The 24,788-nt window shown below is 40.0% G+C and overlaps 1 protein-coding gene across 8 annotated transcripts in view; it reads left to right on the top strand.

Moving 5' to 3' along the window:
- The window catches only part of RASA3 (RAS p21 protein activator 3), a 179,712-nt gene that overhangs the window by 63,801 nt on the left and 91,123 nt on the right, over positions 1-24,788 (top strand). For 7 of the 8 annotated variants that reach the window (XR_008820035.1, XM_056327481.1, XM_056327482.1 and 4 more), the window contains one exon: positions 21,785-21,902. Coding sequence is in view for 7 of the 8 variants with exons in the window: in XM_056327480.1 (XP_056183455.1) it covers positions 21,785-21,902 (118 nt within the window). In the remaining variant the exon portion in view is untranslated. Of the gene's footprint in view, positions 1-20,776; positions 20,838-21,784; positions 21,903-24,788 lie in introns of those variants that run through there. The other variant, XM_056327484.1, reaches the window with a different exon arrangement.

Genomic DNA, 24,788 nt, shown 5'->3' with positions numbered 1-24,788 from the left:
CAGAGTCTGTGCTTACAATTAAAAGTACAGCTTCTAATATACACAAGAAATTTTGGCTATATGTGTTTACATCTACTTTGCCTTTACAAAAGGCAGCAAACTAATGGAAGAAGTACCATTTAAACATGTTGGGTGTGGGTCTGATAATGGGGAATGCCAGGCTCAACACTACTTACTTGAGTTTTATATTTTGCAAGAAAATTACAGTTTCTGGGCTTGTGTGGAGTGGGGTTTTTTGGGTTTCTTTTTGTTTTTTTTTTTTTTCCCCCTCTGCAGTGTGGACATGCGGCAACTTTGGATAGCTGTGCCAGCAGGAGTTACACAACTTAGTTGGAATGGCAGACTGTGCTGGACAGGGGATATCCTATGAATTTGAGAATGAAGCCTGTAGATGATAAATGCCAAGGCAAGAGTTAATTTAATACCCACTTTCCATAAATAGAGGAAGTTGATTCATACAGTCACAGCTAGAGAGAACATAAGCACGTCTGAGACTTTACTGTCTTGCTTGAGATCACAAATATGTTGAATGATGTGACGGTCAAGTTGCAAAATTCAGTCGTCTTCTACTCTTATAATGGAAGTCAGAAAGACAAAATGGCGTGGAAGGAAACATCTTTTTCTGTAATTGTTCTCTTCACTGCTTGGGTTTTTAATACTCCAAACAATTTCAGTATTCCAGACACTTCAGATGGATTTGTGATCTAGTTAAAAGATTAGCATCATATGATATTGGATTGTGCTTGTAGAAGAAAAAACCTTCAGATAAACTCGGATAAAGCTGTATCAAAAAACAACAGAATAATTACAGTCAGAAATGAAATGAAAGTTTTTAAAATGTCAGCTGAACAGAGTTTCAGATTTAAAGCTTGCTTGAAAGTTGTGTAGGGTTTTCATATATCTCTATATAACATACACGTATACAATATAAAATACATATAATGTATTAAAATTACATAATTGTTGCAATATATATAGCATGTAATAGTAAAATACACATAACATCATCATTACCTGTATTATATATTTGCTGTATGTTGTGGAGAACAGTATTTCAGTGTGCGTGTATACTTTACTGACCACAAACTCTGCAGTGTTGAGGCACATTGGCTACAAATTACTGCAATTAAACATTACAGGGACCATAGCTTGGGTTACAATGTCAATGATATGGCTGAGTTTATCCAGAGATGAGTTTAGGACCATCTTTGTTTCTAAATGTGCTAGCCATCTGGCACAACTTAGTGTGTGTGGTTTGGGTTTTGGTTGGGTGGTTTTTGTGTATGTGTGTTTTTTGTTTGTTTTGGGGGAGGATGAATAAACACATGTATAACTTAAGTTGTCTTTTGGATTAATTTTGCTGTCGCTGTAAAACTGGTGTCTAACTACTTTGGTTATTTAATTTCTAGCTATTTAGAAAAGTTGATAGAATAGGTGGTGGAGGCTTGTACCTGTCATGTTAACAGAGTAGGAGAATACAGTGTGGTATTTCTCTGCGGATCTTCAGTGGGGTTTGGAATGAGAGACTACTTAGTTGTTTTTTAAAAAGAAATAATTTTTTTTTGCCTGGAAAAAAAGATTCACATCATAAGTTCTTCAGTATATACCAAACTAGTCACTCCCAGGAAAGAGTCTGCTCGGAAGAATGAAGTGTATCATTTTTCTTTAGTACTCAAAATATGAGTTTAGTAGACATTAGTAGATCCTGAAACCTGGACTGGTAGTTCAAGGGTCTACTGCATGCTGCATTTCAACTCTAAGCCTATCAGAAAAAAAGATAAACTCTTCATTTACCCTAAACTTTGTGTTTGTATAAAGTAGGTGATGAGAAGTATAGCTTTCATTTCTGTCCAAAACTTTTTCTTTCTGCTTTAAATTGGTCATGTAGAAGGAACAATCTATTAAATATTCATTGCCGTCAGTCCAAAAATACTGCTGTTTTGCTAGGAGTTTTTGGAAACTTTTAAGCGGTTCTTTCAACAAGTGGTAGCTCAATAATATGTGGTCTCCCTCAACCAATATTAAAAATGTAGTGATGTCGTTTCTTAAATTCTACTCTTAAGTGTATGGAATGTGCGTGAAATGTAGTTGATGGGCTGCAGTTGATGCCAGACTGACACAAATAAAATCCCATCATTATGTTCACAGGGGTAATTAGTACAAACTGAAATATTTTTCTTGCTATTTTCCACCCCTGTGAATCTTGATTGAAGTTGCTAATGAATATTAAAAACAATACAACCCTATTCTCCACGCCTGAAATTGCACTGTTGTGATGATGTCAGGCTTTATACGTGTATGAAAGAGGAGATAAACTATGATCACAGTATTTTTGTAGGGAATTACAGCAACAGCTTTGTGATCCAGGGTTCATTGCAACTTGCAGTTTTCCTGCACAATTTCATGTATTCTTTGTTCTGCCCTTGTTTTTAAGATGCTAATTATGCTATCAAGCTGTTATATGCTCTACTAGCAAAATAACATTTGGCATAATTATTTATTTTTTTTTAACTATCCCATTTGGAGGTACATGGATGGAAGACATCCTGTATAAGTGTCATGCTTTAGACTTTTAAAAATTATCTAGCTCTTGTTACGTTGCCATCTGTTTTCCTCTAGCTTGAAGAGGAAAGAGCTGTTGTGAATAATCTCAAGTCAGTATTTTAATAAAGTCTGATAGATCTGCTTACCTTCAGCTTGCATGTGTGTCAGAGTGAATAAATGTGCCATTTAGGAGGGGATATGTGGTTTTACAGTAGGAACTATAATGAGTTTGTTTGGTAATGCAGTGATTCTAATGTCTCCTCTATAGCTGGATTTGAATATAGCTGGAGAGATTTGTGTTAATAGGACACATTTATAGAATCATAGAATTATTTAAATTGGGAAAGACCTTTAAGGTCATCAAGTCAAACCGTTAACCCAGCACTGCCAAGTTCACCACTAAACCATGTCCCTCAGCACCTCATCTACACATTTTTTAAACACTTCCAGGAATGGTGACTCAACTGCTTCCCTGGGCAGGCTGTTCCAATGCCTGACCACTTTTCAGTGAAGGCTTTTTTCCTAATACGCAACCTAAACACCCCTGGCACAACTTGAGACCATTTCCTCTCATCCTGTCACTTGTTACCTGGGAGAAGAGACCAACCCCCACCTCGCTACAACCCCCTTTCAGGTTGCTGTAGGCAGCAACAAGGTCCCGAGCCTCCTTTTCTCCAGGCTAAACACCACCAGTTCCCTCGGCTGCTCTGCATCAGACGATTGCTCCAGACCCTTCACCATCTCCACTGCCCTTCCCTGGACACGCTCCAGCACCTCCACGTCCCCCTTGCAGTGAGGGGCCCAAACCTGAACACAGGATTCGAGGTGCGGCCTCACCAGTGCTGAGTGCAGGGGCACGATCACTTCCTTGGTCCTGCTGGCCACACCGTTTGGGATACAAGCCAGGATGCTGTTGGCCGCCTTGGGCACCTGGGCACACTGGTGGCTCATGTTCAGCTGGCTGTCATCCAGCACCCCCAGGTCCTTTTCCACCAGGCAGCTTTTCAGCCCCTTATCCGCAAGCCTGTAGAGTTGCGTGGGGTTGTTGTGACCCAAGAGCAGGACCCAGCACTTGGCCTTGTTGAACCTCATAAAATTGGCCTTGGCTTATCAGTCCAGCCTGTCCACATGCCTCTGCAGAGCCTTCCTGCCCTCCAGCAGATCAGCACTCCTGCTCACCTTGGTGTTGTCTGCAAACTTTCTGAGGGTGCACTCGATCCCCTCCTCCAAATCACGGATGAAGGTATTAAACTGGACTGGCCTTGGTACTGAGCCCTGGGGAACACCACTGGTGACCGGCTGCCAGCTGGATGTAGCTCCATTCACCATCAGTCTTTGGGCCTGGCTGTCCAGCCAGCTCTTCAGCCAGCACAGAGTACATCTGTCCAAGCCATGAGCAGCCAATTTCTCCAGGAGAATGCTGTGGGAAATGTTGTTAAAGGCTTTACTCAAGTCTAGGGAGGCAACATTCGCAGCCTTTCTCTCATCTGTATCTGGCCTGACGTGATCTTTTCTGCAGAATGGATTTATGTAGTACATGAACGTGTGGTTGCACGATGTAGGGGAAGATGCGCAACGAGCAGTCAGCTGGCTTGTGGTGTCTTCAAGTGGCTGTGAAGCTGCGGTGTTACTGGAATAGGTGAGGAAATCAATGTTCCCTGCTTAAAAAAAACCCTCTTTCTTGTGTGTTGGAATTCAAGAAAGTAAGAAACACTAACTTGCAGTTCAGATACTATTAAAAATTAGTTATAATACTTGCTTTTGAGTTTTCCTACCCATTTTATGCTTTAAAAGGTGTTTGTTTTATTCTGGAGGAATATCCTATATGTGCTAAGAACACAGTACTACAGGAAGCTGTTCTGTTATATCTGGCTTTCAAAGGAGAGAACCTCTGATTATTGACTATAAAAACTTGCATGAAGTAAGCAAATAACAGTGACCCAAAATGTTTTCACCTAAGTAGGTGTTCTAAAGAGTGATATTTTTGTTTATCTTTGTAGGCAATTTCTTTGGTTGAATCGGACTCTTCAATTTTTTCCCACTTGCAGGCGCATCCACCACTTCACTTCTGAATTTACAATGGGAGTACTTTAATTTTAGAACAAGTTATAGCTGGAGATACAAAACAAGTGGTTTCATTTGCAGAAGCCCACACTAGTCAAATATTTCAAAAGATGTGCAAAAGTCAGAACAGATGCTTTTCTGTGCTGAAGATTTTTAACATTCATTTTCACAAATGGTTCGTCTCCTGGGAAGGTAGTGTCTTTCTTCAGAACTCACAAATCCATGGTTTGCAGCAGGGTGGTGGTTATAGGGCATGGTTATTTGGGATGTAATGGTTTTGGAGTATGTAGAGATGAACTTACGCCTCAGTGGAAACTGTTCTTGGGCTTCTTTCTGTTACTCTGTGCTTCTGTTCTGTGTGCCTACCTTCTTACCACTGAGAGTTCCTCTGTCCCTCTATTTTGGTACAGTGTACCTCAGGCACAGCTTTCCATTAAGAGTGTCTTTCTTATCAAAGTAATTTCTGTTAAGATTTTTTTTTTTTTGCCAGCTTGCATTGCAGCTGTTACCGTACCTTTTTCATGCCTGAATTGGTGTTTTTTCCACAATAAAGCCTTTGGGAGCCATTTTTTCTCTCTCTTTATGTATATGACAATAGTGCTGAAAGTATACACTGCTAACAATAACATATTTCCTGTCCTGGTTACTGGGAACTGTTTATCTGCTTTAACTTCTTGTTGAAGGGACCAGATGCTTTGTCTTCTCCTGCTCTGTGTTGGTAAATCCTGATTTGTGTTCTATTTCCTCCCAACTTGTGCTATTACATAAGTAGACAAGAGGCTTCCCAGACCAAGAGGATGTTGGTCTTTATTTGCTGCACAAGAGAGACCTTGGTGTAAGGCATGTTGGTCAGGCTAGGTCGGCTTTGCTGGCCTCTTTATAGCTAGCCCTCAAATACAGTTTCTGCAACATATTGTGCAGTTGCATTAGCAAATACTGTAATGCAATATTCCAGTGTGATCTTTCATCTGAGGGATCTGAAGATGCATTTTGAATATGAAGTGCTAGAGAGGGAGGTAGTTCCAACTATGGAAGTTAGTTGTCTGACTTATTATGCACAGTCACAGATGGGAGGCTGCAGCAGAACTGGGATGGAATCCAGATCTCCAACCAAAACAGCTAACTTCTTGCATGGGAATATAAACTTCTTGCACAGAATAGCTCTGCTGTGTGGTATTGCTTTGTAAAAACAAATGGACCGTTTTTGAAACTACATGGAATGAGTAAGGGGTTAATTGAAACTGAATGGCTTGTTATTTTTGGGTGTAAAGAAGTGTTGATCTTTTTTGGTAGTCAAATGTCTGGTGTATTCATCCCCATCCTCCAGCATTAAAAATAGTGACTATAGCATGTACGTGGATTTGTGTGCATTTACCGCAACTTGTGTTCTACCCTAAAAGGTAAAGATGGGCATCTTTTTATCCAACAAATAGTCTTTGGGTAAGCATGTCTATTTACATGCTTTGAGTTTTGCAGCTGCTTATTGTAAATGTCAGTGAGGAACTTTCTTAGTCAGTGCAACTGTGTGATGTAATCCAGAAATCAACTTCATTTTACATATGATTATCAGAAGCATTCCTGCCTCCAGTCTGTGCTTCTTTTGTAAGCCATGAATTTGCGCAGGGGTTTCAGAAAAGTATTTGAAGACAAGCAGATGTTGCACAGGTATATCTTGGCCTATAGATACTTACTGACATTGGCTGCATATGATACCATAGCTTCATTTGACCCTCTGAATATGAAATAATTTCTTGCTTTTTATTTTTAAATTTTTGATAAAACTAGTACATGCTGTATCTGCAAGAAAAACATGATGTGCATTATATCACTTCTGTTGGACTCTGAAAAATGAAATATAAGTTCATGTGTGTGGGTATGTCATTACTGTTTGCCTGCTGGATGTGTTCTGTAAACTGCTGAGGACAGGGTTGACCAAGGTTTTGTGTATTCTGTGCTTTTGGTGACTGAATAGTTGCAACACCTAACTGAGGATTCAAAGCTGTGAGTTTTACTTGGCTATGTTGTCCTTATTGGTAATTGGGCTGACGGATAAGCTTGGTTGCAGTGCTTGCTCTGCCTGTGTGTCATTAAAACAAACCATCGTCACTAACTGGCTGTGTCAGCCCCAAGACCTGGTTTGATGCGGAAAAAAATTTCAGTGTAAGACTTCTTAATTAAGCTCAGCATCACATTTCTATATATTTTTTGTATTGCATTATGCTTCATCATGCTGTGCCTTTATACCTCCATCCTGTCAAATATCCTTCACCTGCCCTTCCCTTTCTAAAGCTTAATCCTCCCTTATGATGTATGAATGTTTGTGTAGGCTTAAGCATTTCAAGAAAGAGGATGTCTTCTATGTCGGTGCAGCTCTCACTACAGCTGGACCTCTGCTACTGGAGCAAAGTCAAAGCAGGTTTGTGCTGTGTTAGACAGGCTTGTGGAACTGAACAAGCTTATAAAAATAAAACTTTGCGAATGTATTTCAGAGCAGTTACCAGTTGTCCCTCTTGTTCATGTTTTTAAATTCCCATACTCGTGCATATGTAAATGAACTCTGCTTTGTCATTGGTAGTAAGTATGCAAAATGCTTAATATTTCCAGAATGCTGTACAGGTAATATGTCTTGCTCACCCTCTTTTCTGCAGCTGATATGACTGACTTGTCAACTGAAATGAGGAGAATAAAAGAAAACTAACATTGATTGATTTTCATTATATTAACATGTTGCATAGTTTAGAAGAGGAAAGTAGGTCACTTTCCATTTTTAATACCCTGCTTTATACTTCGCATAAAAAACCAACAGCTGGATTGCAGACGTTTCATGGAAAGTTACACATTTCCCTGTAAATATGGATTTTAATCATATGAGCATTTATAGAAATTACAGGGGAATATTGTGTTTTTGGCTTAGATGTTTCTTCAATATCTGAGCTGCTTATGCCAGTGACGTGTTTCAGATGCACACAGCTACACTAACTTCTGAACCCCGTGGTTTTGATTGGATTTGAAGACTGTGCTCAGCTTCTTGCTTGGTTTTCTGCACTATGGTGCCTGTGTTATCTGTACTCAGTGCTGAGGAGTGAAGAAGTGAATGTTTTTTCCTCTTCCTGTAGTTACTGAAGTTGGATAATCTAGCATTTGGTTCTCATCACATTGCCTGCATAATGAGTCATTCTTTCTTGGTTAGACTTGTTCCTCAGGCCAAGATTCATGTGATGTTCCCCCTCTCAGGGCGATCAGATTAGTCACTGTTTTAAATCTTGTTTAAAAAATAAATTGCACCGCAGGTTGATGCCTTGCTTACCATGTTATATGCTTTTTATCTCCTCTCTGCTTGCTGTTTGAGTTCAGCAGCATCATTATATTGGAAAATGTTTTATAGTCATGGTAACTGACGTATTATTGAAGTCCCACTGAAATTAGCATATTAAATTCAAGACTTTTGGTACTAGCAAGGCATTGTCTATAAGGCAGGTGAATTTAATGTAGTTCAGTGTGGTGAGATACTTCTAGCTTAAACTTGGGCTTCTTTCATTATGCCGTTAAGAACAAAAACTACATTGCAACTGTGTGGTAGTGGCTTGAACTTCCTGAAACATATGAATCCAAAAAACCAGTGGTAATGACAAAAATTAGTAACACAGATGGCCTCGTATTGTGATACTTAAATCAGACTTAAAGTATTTGGGGCAGAAACTCTTCTTGCAGAATTATCTGTATTTGGAAATGTTTGACGGAAGTCGAGATCTGATGGAAGTTTCAAACATTAGGACAGTGGCAGAGTTTTCAGTCCCTATTGTGCGATATGTTGTTACGAAGGCTCTTGAAGTTCTTTGTCTTGGTACTAGAAGATTTTAGGGATGATGATTAATTGTGGGAAATAACAGTCTGGAAGACTAGCCATGCAGAAACTGTGAAGTGGCTAGTTCATAAGTAGGGAGAGGGAAAAATATGTACTGTGTTGTTGTAAACACTTAACCAATGCATGGATGTTAGTTAGCTAGGCTGTCTCAGTGGACAGCAAGAGGAACTCAATCAAATTATGATTTAGACAACCAGTTATGTTTGTGCCCCGAATCCTCTTACGCAGGAGTCTGCATGAACAGTAGATGTTAATTCAGGCACCTAAACTGTGCAGTATTTTCAATTGTATGAATATCCCTGGGAGCAATGTCTGGTTGGCGCCTTGAGAGCGAGTCATGGTTATGACATGGTGGAAGATTGGAAGTTGTTGAAGTAAATGGTTGTAAATGCTGCCATAGTTCATAGGTGAACGCTTGAGTGGAAGGAAAGATGGACTAATGTTCCACATTGAACTTTTGATACTGTCTCGTTTGAACAGAATTATTTTCCATCTTGTAAGTTGTTAACACTGTTTTGATAGGAAAATGCTCATGAAGTAGGTGAAGGTGCAGACCAGTGGGGCAGAAAATGAGAATTTTCTAGAAAGTTCAAACGGTGGGTTTTGGTTTGGGGTTTTTTTTGTGGATGTTTTTGTGGTGGTCTTGTTTTGCCTCCAATTTTCAGCTGATTCTTACTGAGATCAGACACTCACAAGCGTTAAGTATTCAAATTGTTAGTTTTCCTTTCATTCTGTGTGAGACAGATGTAGTTCTAAACAGACATATTAAAAATTCAACTTTGGATGAACTTTGTGGGTGTGGATGAACAGCTCATAGGGAATGCCCAGCTTCCAAAGATCACTGGCAGTTTTGAAAAATGCTCAGCTTCTAGATGGCTACCTACAAAAAAAAATTATTTTTGAGTCTTGCTCCCATTTCTGTAAGAATAACCTCTGAAATAAAGCAGACCTGTGTTTCTTCGAAGTTTGTTTGTGCCTACTGCATTGGTTTCCTCTGGAAGACAGCACGACTCTATTGTGGCTGTTCCTTCTTTGGTGTAGAGGCGAGTAAGTTGAGTTACAAGCCAATTCACTTCGGCTAAAACTTTATACTGTGAGGTGGGGACCTGACCATGTGACTTCAGGTCAAGCAAGAACAAATGAAAGCTTAGGTATTCCTTTGTACATATGAACTTCATTTACTTGAAAGATTCTTCTGCCGCCATCCTCCCCCATTCAGGAGGCTGGGAACTTGGATGGGAGATTTCTCGTTTGTTTTTTTACATCACTGGTCAGTCAGTCCCCTACTGTGCTAAATTTGTGGGTAGGTCATTACAGCTTGTAATTTGGTGCACTGTCAGCTTGCAACTTGGAAACTTTCAGAGTCTAAAGCTTGTCTAATCATAGGCATGTACTTTAGACTTGCATGGACTTTTAGCACTGTGAAGAATGGATGCTGTTGGGATCCAAAAGAGTTTCTTTACTTCTTCAGTACTTTACTTTCCCTGTTACATAAACTAGCAAACTGTTCCTTTGTTATTCTTCTGTCAACAGGTCTGAAAATATTTTAGGATGTTCTTAAAACTTGCTAAACACTGTTCCTGGCCATCAGTGTGTTCTAACATCATAATCTCTTTCTCCTTGTGAAGAAATCTTTTGTTGCCTTTTGTTTCAGCAAAGGTGCCTTAGGAGGATGCAAACATAGCTTGTCTGATATAGCTCAGCTTGCTAGTCGAGCAGTCAGACTGCTATTGACTCTGTTGAAGGACCAGTTTAACAATATAGGGTAACACTTGAACAACTGGAGGGGGTGGGGGTGGAAGGGGAAGGAATATTCCTTACAAGAACCCAGGGAGAACACTTGCTTGATTATATAAATAAATAAATAACATCTTTATAATTAATGCCAGATGGGAATACTAAGAGGTTAGCTGAATGTTGTATATTGTTCTTAAAAGATGGGATGGCATAGTTTGTTTTTAGGGAGAGCTTATAGCTGCTTCTGATTTATGAAGAAAAGGTACTTTCATAAAGTCATACCAAAAATACTCATTTTTATTGAAGCATACTTAATATTTGAGTGGAAAAAACACTTCTGTCTTTGGAAAACAGGAACAAAGATAAGAAACAGCAGATAAAATTACACAGAAATGCTTGTGCTTTGGAGATGTTTGTTGCCTGAATTTACATCAGTATACATTATCTTCATGCAGTCTGGGCGGAAGGACTTGTAGTATGTCTTTCTGCTGAGCCCCTTTAGACCTAGTGAAACTGTGCTGGTGGGCTCACAGAGTGACTGAGTTGAGGTGACAGCTCAGCTTGTTAGAGCATTCAGAAGTCTGCAAAGAACAAACGCAGAAGACAGGAGTAGCTGACATCCTTTCCTCCCTATACCTATGCCAGTTTGCCTTCAACTGTGTTTTCTAACTGAAAATTTTAGTTCAGGAATGAGTTGTGAATCCCATGCTGATGTGTTTTGAAAAAATTAAATAATTTTTAGCGAGCCTGCTGACACAGAAAATTGAATGTTTAGGGTCTCGGATGGTGATGGTCCAGTTCTGTCAATGTGTGGATGTTCTGTGACTAACGGCTTCTATAAATTTGTGGGGCAAACTGTGTTGTGGCAGGAGTTCAGGCAGTCTGGGCTTCAGTGTAGAAGCATGTTATCCTCTTTCTTTCCACAAAGAAATCAATAGGTCTGTAGATCATAAATCATTTAAGTTGGGAAAGACCTTTAAGGTCATCAAGTCAAACCGTTAACCCAGCACTGCCAAGTTCACCACTAAACCATGTCCCTCAGCACCTCATCTACACATTTTTTAAACACTTCCAGGAATGGTGACTCAACTGCTTCCCTGGGCAGGCTGTTCCAATGCCTGACCACTTTTCAGTGAAGGCTTTTTTCCTAATACGCAACCTAAACACCCCTGGCACAACTTGAGACCATTTCCTCTCATCCTGTCACTTGTTACCTGGGAGAAGAGACCAACCCCCACCTCGCTACAACCCCCTTTCAGGTTGCTGTAGGCAGCAACAAGGTCCCGAGCCTCCTTTTCTCCAGGCTAAACACCACCAGTTCCCTCGGCTGCTCTGCATCAGACGATTGCTCCAGACCCTTCACCATCTCCACTGCCCTTCCCTGGACACGCTCCAGCACCTCCACGTCCCCCTTGCAGTGAGGGGCCCAAACCTGAACACAGGATTCGAGGTGCGGCCTCACCAGTGCTGAGTGCAGGGGCACGATCACTGCCCTGGTCCTGCTGGCCACACCGTTTGGGATACAAGCCAGGATGCTGTTGGCCACCTGGGCCACCTGGGCACACTGGTGGCTCATGTTCAGCTGGCTGTCATCCAGCACCCCCAGGTCCTTTTCCACCAGGCAGCTTTTCAGCCCCTTATCCGCAAGCCTGTAGAGTTGCGTGGGGTTGTTGTGACCCAAGAGCAGGACCCAGCACTTGGCCTTGTTGAACCTCATAAAATTGGCCTTGGCTTATCAGTCCAGCCTGTCCACATGCCTCTGCAGAGCCTTCCTGCCCTCCAGCAGATCAGCACTCCTGCCCACCTTGGTGTTGTCTGCAAACTTTCTGAGGGTGCACTCGATCCCCTCCTCCAAATCACGGATGAAGGTATTAAACTGGACTGGCCTTGGTACTGAGCCCTGGGGAACACCACTGGTGACCGGCTGCCAGCTGGATGTAGCTCCATTCACCATCAGTCTTTGGGCCTGGCTGTCCAGCCAGCTCTTCAGCCAGCACAGAGTACATCTGTCCAAGCCATGAGCAGCCAGTTTCTCCAGGAGAATGCTGTGGGAAATGTTGTTAAAGGCTTTACTCAAGTCTAGGGAGGCAACATTCGCAGCCTTTCCCTCATCCATTAGGTGGGTCATCTTGTAAGAAGGAGATCAAGTTCGTCAAGCAGGAAAATCAGTTGCAGTGTATCCTTGCTCATTTGCAGTCTTAAGATTTTAATTGCACGGCACTGCAAACTGGCAAGTGATTCCTTTGCTAGTCACAGTCAAATACTAAAAAGCATCTTGAAATGTAAGTAGAGATGCTCTTGTTTGATTAATGCAAATACAAGCTACCAATAAGAAATTGGCAGCATGTCTGTAAAATCTTGCGCGTTGTCAGCATGCCTCTGTGCAATAATTAGTATTCAACAGTGAATTTTAAAGACATTTTAAAACGCTTTGAAGGTCTACCAGCATGGAAAAGTCACCTGGAGATCATATAAGGCACCAACCTTAGGAATGACCAAGTGAAATTTTTGTTTTACTCTACTGAAAAAGGTGTGTTGTAGGTCAAGAACCAGTAACTAAACCAAAATGAATATTGTGGATGATTTCGATAGTGTCCTAATCTGAGCATTCTGTTCAGTGCAGAGGCATGTTTGCAATACAGCGTTTTTCAGCTGCCTAAGACTGCAACTTGAAGGTTATGGTTTTCCTTAAATTAATGTTTTCATTCAAAAACCATCTATAAGCACAAAGTCTGAGAACTGGTTATGATCACGCTTTTCTTAAAGGATTTCCTATTACATTGTTCCTTACATAGGTTTTTGTGTATGAAGGAACATGCAGAATATGTGGGCTAATGAAATATCAAGAAAAGAAATATGAAGTAGTTGTAGTCTGGCCTGTTAGTGGGTTTAAGGGAGGCTGCTAATTACTGCCAAGCTTGAAGGAGGATTTTTCCTAGTTTGAATCTTTAAATAGAAAAATGAATTCAATCTTTTTGCAGGAAAGTACCTGTTTTCACTGTTTCTGAAGAAAGGCAAGTAAGTAAAGCAAATTGTGAAGATTTCAAAACCTTTTTTCTCCCTTATGAAGATTAATTTTTAAATGGGAATAGTGTTCTGAAGATGGAGGAAGTGACACTTTGCTCAGTTAATTCCTAAATCTTACATGGTTTTCGAGATTGCCTCGAACTGCTGTGCTCTGAGTAACTGTGTTTCTCAACAGCTAGGTTTTATTTTGATATTGAACACTGTGGGGCCAAAAGGCCAACTGAACTTGATTTAAACTTGATGCTGTGGAAGTCTGATTGGTGAAGATGTTTCTAGGTAAGTAATGCGAAAGCAAGAGCAGTTGTGGACAACAGAATCGTTAGAGGAAACAGTTATGGTTTCTTAATGTTGCCGGTAAACCTTCAACTTTTTTGCAATCACTCCTTTCATTACTAGTTTTTAATCTAAGCAAAACACAACCTTTGGCAGATTTGTATTTTTGATGTTACTGTAGAAGTTTTTAGTGTCACTTGTTGTGATAGAAGTGATTAATGTGCTAGAGGAGAGAGGGCATCATACCTTCTTCATTGCTTGTGGGTTTTTTCCACACAGCTATAGCTTTTTGATCTACACTAAAAAATAGAAAGGGATGTACTTAGAAACTGTGCTTTTTTTGGTCACGTGGCTTTTGGCTTTGTGCGTGAATAATATAAATAAAGGTAGGCGAAAATAGATACTTATTTTCACAGAAAGTTCTTTTTGTGATGCTGGTGTTTTTGAGAATATTACTAATATTACTTCTGTTCTCTAGCCGTGACTAGGCTCCTTACTATAAAGCAACTATCTTAAATCATCCTGAAGTACAAAAACTCAAAAGAGAGTGACTGAGTTGTTGTTGGATTTTGATCACGTCTCGTTTGATGTTGTAAATCATTTGCTTGTATTTCCTGTCTCATACTGTTGTCCTAAAAATAACTGAAAATTGCTTACTGTTTGCCCAGTGCAGCTCCATGATGGAATAGCCTGTTTAAAATTACTTCTCAGTGACTCTGCCCCTCCTTCAGCCAGAGTTCTGTCCCTCATGGCCTCCCACAACAGATGTTCAGTGACTTAAACTTCGCGGAGAGAAGGTCTTTTATAACTTTAGGAAGTGAATTTTCTTTTCTGAAAATCAAAAGCCACTAAACACAACCAAAAAACTAACTCACCCCACCTCCCCCCAAAACCACCTCAAACAACAACAGAAAGCCTACAAAAAACTGCACAAGCCACTAATCTAAATGAAGGTGACAATTCAGAGACACAGGACAACCTGTAGCCCGTCCCCACATTACTGAAGCTGGTAGGGAAAAGCCTCAAGAGCCTCTATCAAATGCAGCTGGGAAATTGTGTGAGAAGTGTCGTGATGCAAAGTATCATCTTCAGCATATAAACTGGATTGCAAAATAGTGCATGAGGAGCTAGTCTAACACTGTATCAGCACAGATAGTGACAGTTTTGGTTAATTCACCAGTTTTTGTGCAGAAATACAAGAAAGTCACATCCAAGAAACTTAAGCCAGAGTGCCACAGGAAAACTGAGTTTCAATGAAAACTCTTTGAGAACACCTCTTTTCTGGCAGTGTCCTACTTCAAAATGATCTCTTCAAAGTGTCCTTTTACACAAAATAGCTTTGGTCTTGTTAAAAACCAGCTGGACCGTACATTTTTTATTTTGTGGGATTAAGTTACCATCCTAAGGGAATCTTTAGAGAAACTTGATTCCAGCTGTTTGACCACGATATTGGCAAGTAGTGTGTAACCAGTTACATCAATGAGTTGAGGAGAATTATGCTTCTCCTCTTGTACAAACTAAAATTTTAACTTTGCAAGAAGCAGTCTCAGAATTGACCGCATATACCTCTTTCGTCTCAGCCCTGGGCTTCAGTTAACAGCCCTTGTGCTGTTCATCACAAGGTCTTCTGAGCTTCTTTGTTGTTTGTTGCCTCTTACAAGAAAAGTAAGGCTGTCAGCCTGCAGCTTCTCATTGCTTTCCAATGAAAATAGCCCCAGCTGCTTTTGTTATGCCCAGAACAGTAAAAGCAAGATATTTGGATGGTTTATTGGACCTGCAGGGCTGCAAAAGGAGAACTGGGATGTCTGCATGCGTATAGGAAAGTGGGAATTTGGCTATTAGTCATTCTGAGTGATACCTCTGAGTCTGTCCACCATGGGGGCTGTACCTGATTAGGCTTAATTAGTTTTACAGCTGATAGAAAGGCCTGTCATTTGCTATTTCAGAACAGGTTTCAGATCAGAGGAAGGTCTATATGAAGATCCCTAACTGCTATAGAATAAGTTTAATCATATGAGGGTCGCGGTGGTTTCCTAGAAGTAGTATGGCACCCCGTGTACTGGTGAAGGGATTTTAATGGATCCCAAACGTTTCTGTCACCAAACTGTGAAGGCAGTAAAACTCCACTAGAACTACTAGGTCTGAGTAGGTATAAATAGTTTTTGGCACAGAGATATCAGCTGCTGGTGGTCTTCAGTTTACTACCAAAGGATTTGGGTTTGATGCTGCTTATCACCCCTAAGCCAGGATTTCCATGTGATGCTCTTGTCTAAAAAGTTGCAATGAATGTAGTGTGCTTTGTTTCCTTGCTGGTTACTTGCTGAAGCAGCACTAGTTGTGGTATTAAGTTTTTCTGCTGTGGTTATTAAGGCCCAGGTGGTCAGTATTGTTTTGTTGAGGAAGTGCTTTCCCTGAGTCTTCTAATGTGATGATCATTTCACGTGGAAAGAGGCTGGCAGGCAAGGGCTTAAATTAAGAAGAGGTCATCTAAAAAACTCATTTTCCAGATGATCAAAATCTGTTCACAGATGGCTAGTTTTTGACCTGGTTTAGAAATCTAACGCAATCTGTCTCTCCATGAGAGCAAAGTGTGCCTGTGTGTATGCACAGATAAATACCTATGGTAAAAGCAAAGAGAGATTGTTGGACAAATAGTGTTTCCAGCCACATCTGTTTTAAAAGAAATCTTATATTTTAAATGTATCTATTTTCTTTAATAGCCATTTATAAATTTCATGTATTTTTCTTATTTTTAGGCTCTGTGAGCTGTATACATAGGAGGAAAGACAACATTTTTGACACTGCATGTGTTGCCTAGAAGGTGTTTATTGTTTTTAGGTTACTACAAAAGCACACAAGAACACTAAGCTACTTATATAAATAACTCTGTAGTTGCAGGCTGGGTACACTGGTTCTTGGAACTTCACTTTTGTTTGCTTGGTTTTGGTTTTGTTTGGTTTTATTGCCTTTTCCTATTTGGAAAGGCAAAACTGAATTTAAATTTTCCATTCTGAGAGGTACATACGGTATATCTACATATAGGAGTTATAGACAAATGTACCTCTGTATTCTGCTTTTAGACATTATGTTAATTGCACATAATTAACACACTGGCTGTTTAATAACAGAGTTGGTTTCTGATGTGAATAGAAGTTTGCTGACTATGACCATTTTAATATTTAAAGGGATTACTTTTTCAGTATATCCCTTTTGAGGTATTGCAGCTGTACCCCTCCCCTTGTCCTCAACTCACCCCCAAAATGCACACCTTGCAAAAACCCCCCAAACTACTTTCTCAACGTTGAACATTAATGCTGCCGTTTCTGTTCAATCTAAATTTATGTATAGGCACAAAAGTTAATGTGCTTCTGGGTATTTTTGCATGTTTTAATTGAGATTGAGTGGTATTGTATTTTTGTTTCAATTAAAATTACCTCAAGTATTGATTATAGACCTAATGGCATCTTGATATTTTACAAATATGCTGCGTTTTGTGCATGAAGAGCTTTTTAAGCATGAACTGTTATAGAAAATCAGAGCCCTGTGTGTATACACATTTTCCTTTTTCTGTTTTTGCTTGATCTATGGATGTTGAAGGAATAATGCTTTTTCAGAAGCAAGAAAACTTGAAAGGAGTGCTTGAGATAATTTTTTCAAATTCCAGCATCTCTGTTGGTATAGAGAGCTGAAGGGAGAACAGGAGAAGCTTTTCATTCTTGACATACATTGCTGCTCTGTTTTGTTCTTGACATGCTTGACTATAAGATCGTTTGGAGAGTGTTTTCCTGATTGTGGCAGAAACAAAGTGGGTTGTTGCCCTTTTCAGATTTTAGGTACTTGATTTCTGTGCTCAAGTCTTTCAGCATGCTCCCTGAAGTGAAATGCTGTGGCATTGAAAGCTCTGCTGCTTTTATTTGGTTTATTTTTGGGAGGTAGGTTTTTGTTTGCTTGTTTGTTTTCTAAAATAGTTTGGGACATGACTGTCCTATGCCATCCTGATAAAATCAAGTATGTTGCTGCTACAAGACAGCAGGCTAACTTGTTGGCACATTACAAAGTCTTCCTTAATGCACCTCGGCTTGGCAGATGTGTGCTGGTGACCTGATACTTAGAAGCACAGGAGCAGCAAATATTGTTCCAAAAGGTAGAAATGATGCTTGGCTGTTGTATGTTCTCTGCTTTTCAGAAGGTTGCACCTGGGGAAATATGTCAAAAGCAACGATGACACAATGCCAAGTATCTACATTCAATTAAAAATACTAAATGCTTCAAAAAATTTAAGGTGGCCAGACCTTAAGAAACTGTACACATATACATATGTATTTGTTTATTCCTAGTTTTTCTTGTTCTTACCAGTTATGCTTCCAAGTAGCTAAGCAGTGCTCTTCTCTGCTGTGTATGCAGGAGGGCCCTTTTTTCTTTCTTCTCTTTTATTGCCAGTGTCTCACCAGGCATGTATAACATTGGAAGGAAGAAGGAAGATTAATATAGTTTTGAGTTTTTTCCTTTCTCTTTTTTTCAGCCTGTTCCGTTCCTTGTGCCTAGCTCAAGCTAAGCTGTCTGTGCTCCCACAGTAGTCCATTTTTAAACTGTAGTAACCCAGTATTCGTGGGGAGAAGATAGCAAGGCAGTGATGTATTCAGAGTATAGTTTATTTTTTAAGACTTGTCCAAAATACCTAATGATAACTTTTCCATAGCTGAAATCAACTTTGCAGGGTTGAAGTTCTTAGTGCTAAGTTGAGTGTATCACACAGATAAATTAGGACCCATGTATATTAGAAGTGCAGGGATAGAAAGAAAAGCTATTGCAGACTTGAACTGATTGTTTTGCCACAGTGGCTCCAAATAGAAGCCTTATGCTCCAAAACAGAGCGCTCATGTATTTTAAATTGTCAAGACATTAGGTATCTTAAGAAACCTTCTGTTTCTTCTTAGCGGAAGTGGAAAACTGAAGGTTTTAAAGGTGAGTGTATTGACCTTTTGTCTGCAAACCCTCTCCAAATTCTCTATCATACAGGTACTTCACAAATACGAAGCGGGGGAAAAGAAAAAAAGCAGAGCTGCCTCTTGAAAATACAGTTGGTGAAGATGCCTCTTCTATACACATAGGTTAAATGATGAAATTCTCGCCCAAATTAAATGATGTCATCAGCTCTGGTTGGGAATATAGAAATGCTGCATGACTGTATCAAGCGTTCTGGGCTTGCTTTTTTTCATTTCAGTATTAGAACCAAAAAAATACTGAGCAAATTATTCAGCTTCGTTGTAGATGGCAAAACAGTGCCACAGAGGGAACGTTTTTGTCTTGGAGGAATCTAAAGAGCAACTGAAGCTTTAACAGAGTGCATTTGTTGACATAAAATGTCTGGCTAGAGAGCTGGGTCTTCAGCTATGCTTGAAAGGTTGACAAATTTTTCTTTCTGAACTGCTCAGTCCTGGAGGAATCTGAACAGCCATTGGCTGCTGCCAGTGTTGGGAGGAAACTGTTTTTTGCGGGTTTTTTGTTTCTTTGGTTTGTTTTTGTTGTTTTGTTTTGTTGGGGTTTTTTGGGGTTTTTTTTGTAAGCTCCTACTCAAGTCAGTGTCATGATTAATATATTGGGTTGGTCAGTTAATCCCTTTTTCTTGGCTCAGTGGCTTTTCAGGGCATTTTTCCAGTCCGAAGAAAGAAATTACTGTAAAATGTCTTCTCCCTGTCTTCCCTCTGTGCCTCACTTTCTAATACTGTGATGGTGGTGAGCTTTAGTTTGCTGTACAGACTGTGCAGGCAGTCATTTTCTAGCGATGCTAAATGGTGTCTTCATTTGCGTTATATTTAGGTTTTGATGTTGTGGGCTTTTCTACTGCAAGTCTTAAAGAGGAGAACTGGGTTTTCAAAATACAGTTCTTACAGAGTGCTCTGGCATGACTAAGTATTAACTTCAAGCACTTTAGTGAATATCATACACATTGGAAAACTGGGAATTGAGATCGTAAAACCTGGAATTGGTTTCATATGTATGATTGTGTTGAAGTAGGAAGTGGAAGAGTGCAGAAAAAGGGAGACTGCATATTTTTTTTAGTTTAATTGTGAGCTCAAAATTTTTTGTCCTGTTCTCTTGGAAGAACCCCAAGAATAGTGTGCCAGCCCCAGAGGAAGACTTGCTTATCGTTCTGCTATTGAAACTTCCTGTTGACACGCTCACTGTCTCTCTGGGGAGCTCTGCCCGGTCATCCAGAAAAGAGGCTGGTTTCATGTGACTTCAATGTGAGAATAGACAAGAGAAATTTGGATGCTCTGGTCTTGGAGAGCAGACATGCTCTTGAGTCTGCGACAGAGACTGAGGTCTGTGTGAGGCTGTTACCTTTGATTTATAACTTGCTTGAATTCAGACTTAACGCATAAAAGTTGAAGGTTTACTGGAGCAGGATAGACTTCAATGCAGGCTGAGCAAGCCATCGATAATCCTCAATTATTTTTGGCTAGAGCTGCTGCAGTTAAACTATTGCTAACACTTCACCTTAGTTTAAAGCCGCATTGGGCATGCCAGCAGAGGTTCCAGTCACACCTTCGAATTACAGTGGAGACAGCTTATTTTTTTATACAATGTCTCACAACTCTGAAGGAAGTGGGGAGGATGGTATCAAGGAGCATCAGCTGAGCTGAGAGCAAGCTTATTTAGAAGAACTCTGAAGTGAGGCATTACTGTCAGAAACAATGTTTTCACGTCCCTTTTCAATGTCTCTTTATGTTCTGTGGTCAGCTTTAAAAAACATACGCATGTATGATCACCCGTGTGCAGGTGGTTTGTGAGAAGTACGGTTGTGTGGTGTTTCCAAGGGCACGTTGTGAGTCAGTTAGCCAGTGTGCCGGAGAGAGATCACAGACAGGAAGATCCGGAGTCCTGTGTCACTTCATGCTTTTCCTTTAAAGCCAAGGATGCATGTTGGCTCAATCTTTCCTTGCTGTAGTTCTTCAGTATTTAGATGCACGTGCATCAGAGTGCTGTTGAACAAATCTGCAGAAGGGAAAAAGTATGTCTTTACTGAAGACAGGGCTGAAAGAAGCAAGATGATTCTGTTAATAGTATAAAGCTATTTGGGAGCTGGAGACTGGGAAAGCATGTGTCTAGTAAAATGCATTTAAGCTCAGCTGCAGACATCTGATAAAAAGTTATATTTGTACTGTCATTTAGAGTTCCCTTCTCTGCTGGCAAACAAACCTGTGTTCACTTGGTCTGTGCGTTTATTTTTAGTTTTAGTTTTATTCCTTGTATTTTTACCAGGAGGGAATGATCTAGTTCCCATGGTATGTGCTAATAATCTCTGGGTACTGGAAGAGTCAAGGTAAATAAGATCACGTGCATTGTAGACTTAAATTTAGTCATTCTTTGAGAGTTCTGTCTTTAGAACTAAATCACTCACCCGTGTAGTGCTGAGGTGCTTTTAGCAAAGCCATGAGGAGCATTACCAGTTTCCTGTCTGAAAGTTTTGATTTTATCAATCTGCCAAGGAAATTTAGTGCTCAGCTTTTGGTTATTAATGAGTATATAGGAGGGAAGGCTGTGGTTTTATTCTTGTTTCATACTCTCGTGTTTTGTAATCTCTTGGTTACCCTTAGATCCTCCGTCCCCATCCCCCCCAGTTAAATGTAGGATACATACATGTTTGTTGTTGCAGTTTTGAAACAAATGTTTATTATGAAGAATGTTCATGATTTGGATGGTATCTTTGTGCAAGGACCTTGGGCAGCTTCATAAGTGCCAATTACCTCATCAAAGTGCTTTGAAGTCCAGCATGTGGTGTGAGACTGTTGGTTGTAACTAAAGTGACTGTTTTCCATCTCCAAATCTGTGAGTAGCGATGGAGCTGGGGGTCAGTCCTCATTTGCTGTGTTCTGGTAATGCCTTTAGGATAAAATCAATGGGCTGTATCAGAAAGCTTTATTACCGTGTATTGTGTTCCTGGTATCTTATGGGAGGACTGATCAAAACCTAAACACAAACCTGCAAGGAAGCAGTAGGCATCCAAACATATGCAAATAAATCAGACGCAACAAACTGAGTTGTTGCTGGCTGCTGCTGAGCTCTAAACCCAGTGACTGTCAGGAGCTGCTGCCTTGCAGACAGAATACTGCTGCTATGTTTAATAGAGACTTCACATTTGGGAAGAAAAATACAACTTAATGCTTTGCTTTAGCCTTGCTGCTGATACTGCATTAGTTGTTAGATGACTAATTTATGGATAACGGTTTAATATGTAATCCTTCTGGGTTTTGTCTTTCTTGTCTTTAGGCGAAGCCAAAAATCTTCCTACTTATCCGGGGCCAAACAAGATGAGAGATTGCTACTGCACTGTAAACCTGGACCAGGAGGAGGTTTTCAGGACCAAAATAGTGGAGAAGTCATTATGGTAACAAATACATGTATACATGTTAAGTCTTCTTATTCTTTCCTTACTGTGTTTGTTTAATGTTACAAAGATAACGTCGGGGGGGGGGGGGGGGAGGGGGGGGGAGGATGAATATGATCCTTCTTCCAGTTTTAAGAATACTAGTGGTAGAACTAGTAACGTCATGATTCCTATCTGTATATATGGGAAAATGTCTTCACCAAGGCCACCGAGAGTGTGCAGCCAGTGCTCCTTTCTTTCTGCTATATTTGTTTTGAACTTCCCTAAGCTTTTTAGATCTCGACTTAGAAGGGAGCACTGAATTCGATTTTGCATCTATCCGTGCTTAGAATTTTGCATTGATTTAGCTACTCTCATGGGTGTGGAGGAGTTAGGGATATTTCCTGCCTGCCCCCCCCCCGTCATGAGTCTGTAACTAAAATGAGAGGTTTTGAGCATAAGATGCCTGTCTGATTAATTTGGACACTTCCTGTGAGGTTGTAGAAGCCATGTAGAATGAAACAGAATGAGAAGCACGTAGCAAAAGTTAAAACACTTTTCTCTTGGAAATCCCCAAACACAAAAATAATACAGGGAGCAAGACTGGGCATGTGTGTATACTCTGGCAAATGACGCTTTTTTGGGAGCTGAGGGGAAAGCAGCAGCAAGTAACAGTCAAGTTTATAACATTTATCTTAAGATATAAAGTGGGGAAAGAGTGAGAGTTGAGTAATACAGTTAGGAATTTGCTATTTGTCTTGTTATTGCGAATAATTTTCTTTGGGAGATAGCTCTAGACTTCACCCCCAACCCCTCAGGAGTACCCAATGCATTTAAGAATGTGAGTCTGAGTACCTTGAAGTGGGATTAATTCCCTTAAGTCACTTTAATTGTTCTCTCACATAACTTTTTGTTGTCTTTAAGTCTCTATTCTTCATTTTATGTTCTGATGTGGTGTGCTGGGGTGTATGACAAAGACTTTTGTTTCTTGAGGCATTTAAATTGGCTAAATATAATTAGAGTGTTTTTGAATGGTGATGCTAACACTTTCCTGTTTGTACTGTACTATATTTAAAAAAAAAAAAGTGAAGATTGATCTGTATGCTTTTTTTCTTTGCTCCCAATAGCTGACATGCAGTGTCCCTGAACCAGTTGTTTCTCTAAAACTGACTTTGTAACTCATTTAAATTCATTCCTGGGAAGTTGCACAGTGGTTGGTTGTTTTTTTTTTTTTTTTTTTTTTTTTTCTGGATCATTTGTGCTTGCAGGGAAATGGGAGGTGGGGAGTAGGGATGTATGAGAATAGTTGATGTAATTTCCATGAATTAATCCAAGTATTTTTCTACTGAGAAAATAAACTCTTTGTAGTAGGAATAAGCAACAAGCATGATTCCTTCAGTGGGAAAAATTCCATCTGTCTTCAGATATCATTATAAAGCTGAAGGGGTACACTGAGGCTGTGCAGAACTGGAAGGTTTTTGATTTCCTGTGGGGCCAAGTTCTTTTCATAAACTGGGGTGAATTCAGAGGAGAGCAACACAATGATCAAGGTCTGAAAAACATAACCAGTGAGGAATGGTTAAAAGATTGGAATTGTTTAGCCTAGAGAGGAGGGATGAGAGTAGATATAACTATGTAAATATTTCAAAAAATCCCCAAACAACAAACTCCTCAAAAAATTAAGAGGGAGGGAATTGCTTTGCATGTCCAGTATAGATATTGCAAGTAATAATGAAGTTAAATTGCAGTGGGGAATGACATTTAGGTTAAGGTTTATCGTGAAGAAAAATCTTCCTGTCATTAAAGTTTCTGAAGCACTGGAGTAGATTGCCTTGGCTTTTCCACATCTATTGCCGAAGGCTTTCAATAGGTTCTGTATAACCAGTCCCAACCAAAATATGGAGAGTCTTCCTGCTTTGGGACAGCAGTGGACCAGATGACCTCTCAAAATCACTTTGTAGTCCTGTTTTCTTTGCTCTAAGAGTTGGCTAAAGGTGATGTCCTTGGTCATTATTTCTTCCCCCATTGAATTCTTATCTTCAGTGGTTGTCTGCCCTCTCTCTCTCAAAGCTTCTATTTGCAAGTACTATTTTTGAAAAACTTGCTTCTTCACAGTTCCTGACTATTTACTTACAGACGTCGGTATCAAGTGAATTCTGAATTAATACATGTAAGTGTTTCTCTGTCCTTGCATTTCTGTTTCAAATCCCAAATACATGAGTGGTAAAACTGGGATGTCTTCCTAGTCTGTGGATAGGAATTGCTTTTATTTAGTGAGGCACAGTCAAACAGCTACTTAATCTTTTATGGCTGTGTTTACACGTACTAAAACAAGCGCATAGATTTTCAGAGGAAGATGTTTTTCAAATGATTTCAGACTGTACTGCAGTCGCCTATTGTTTTTTGTTAGACTAAGATGAGCGCATAGCTGAGGAGCCAGTCATGCTGTTACATTCTTGAATGCTTGTTTGTAAATTGATTCAACCCATTGAGTAACCGTGAATTACTGGGCAAGTGAGGCTTATGTGCCCTAAGGCCCATGTAATTTGTATGCAGCAGAGAAATGCTTGCTTTCATGTATGGTGCTTCTTTGCCAGGCAGTTGCCAACGTAATAGTGAAGCATGTGTTGTGTCCCTTTTTCTGAGGTATCACAGCTGTGATATACGATGTTAGATGGGAGCAGGGATGAGAAGCTAGGCAAATACATGACTAAAATAATCAAATCCTGCCTGAGCATCTGTGTGGCTGGCATTGAAGTGGGTGACATAGCCTTTGACTGTAGTTTGAAGGAGAGAACGCTAGCTGTACTCTGTTGTTCATGTCTATTTTCTACTTTATTGCTTTATGGCTGATACAGGGCTGGCTTGCTATAAAGTAAGATTTAAGAGTTTTTTGTGTTTTCATTC

Source organism: Falco biarmicus, chromosome 2 (genome assembly GCF_023638135.1).
Source record: "Falco biarmicus isolate bFalBia1 chromosome 2, bFalBia1.pri, whole genome shotgun sequence".
Lineage (NCBI taxonomy): Eukaryota > Metazoa > Chordata > Aves > Falconiformes > Falconidae > Falco > Falco biarmicus.
This window is presented reverse-complemented; position numbering and strand designations above follow the sequence as displayed.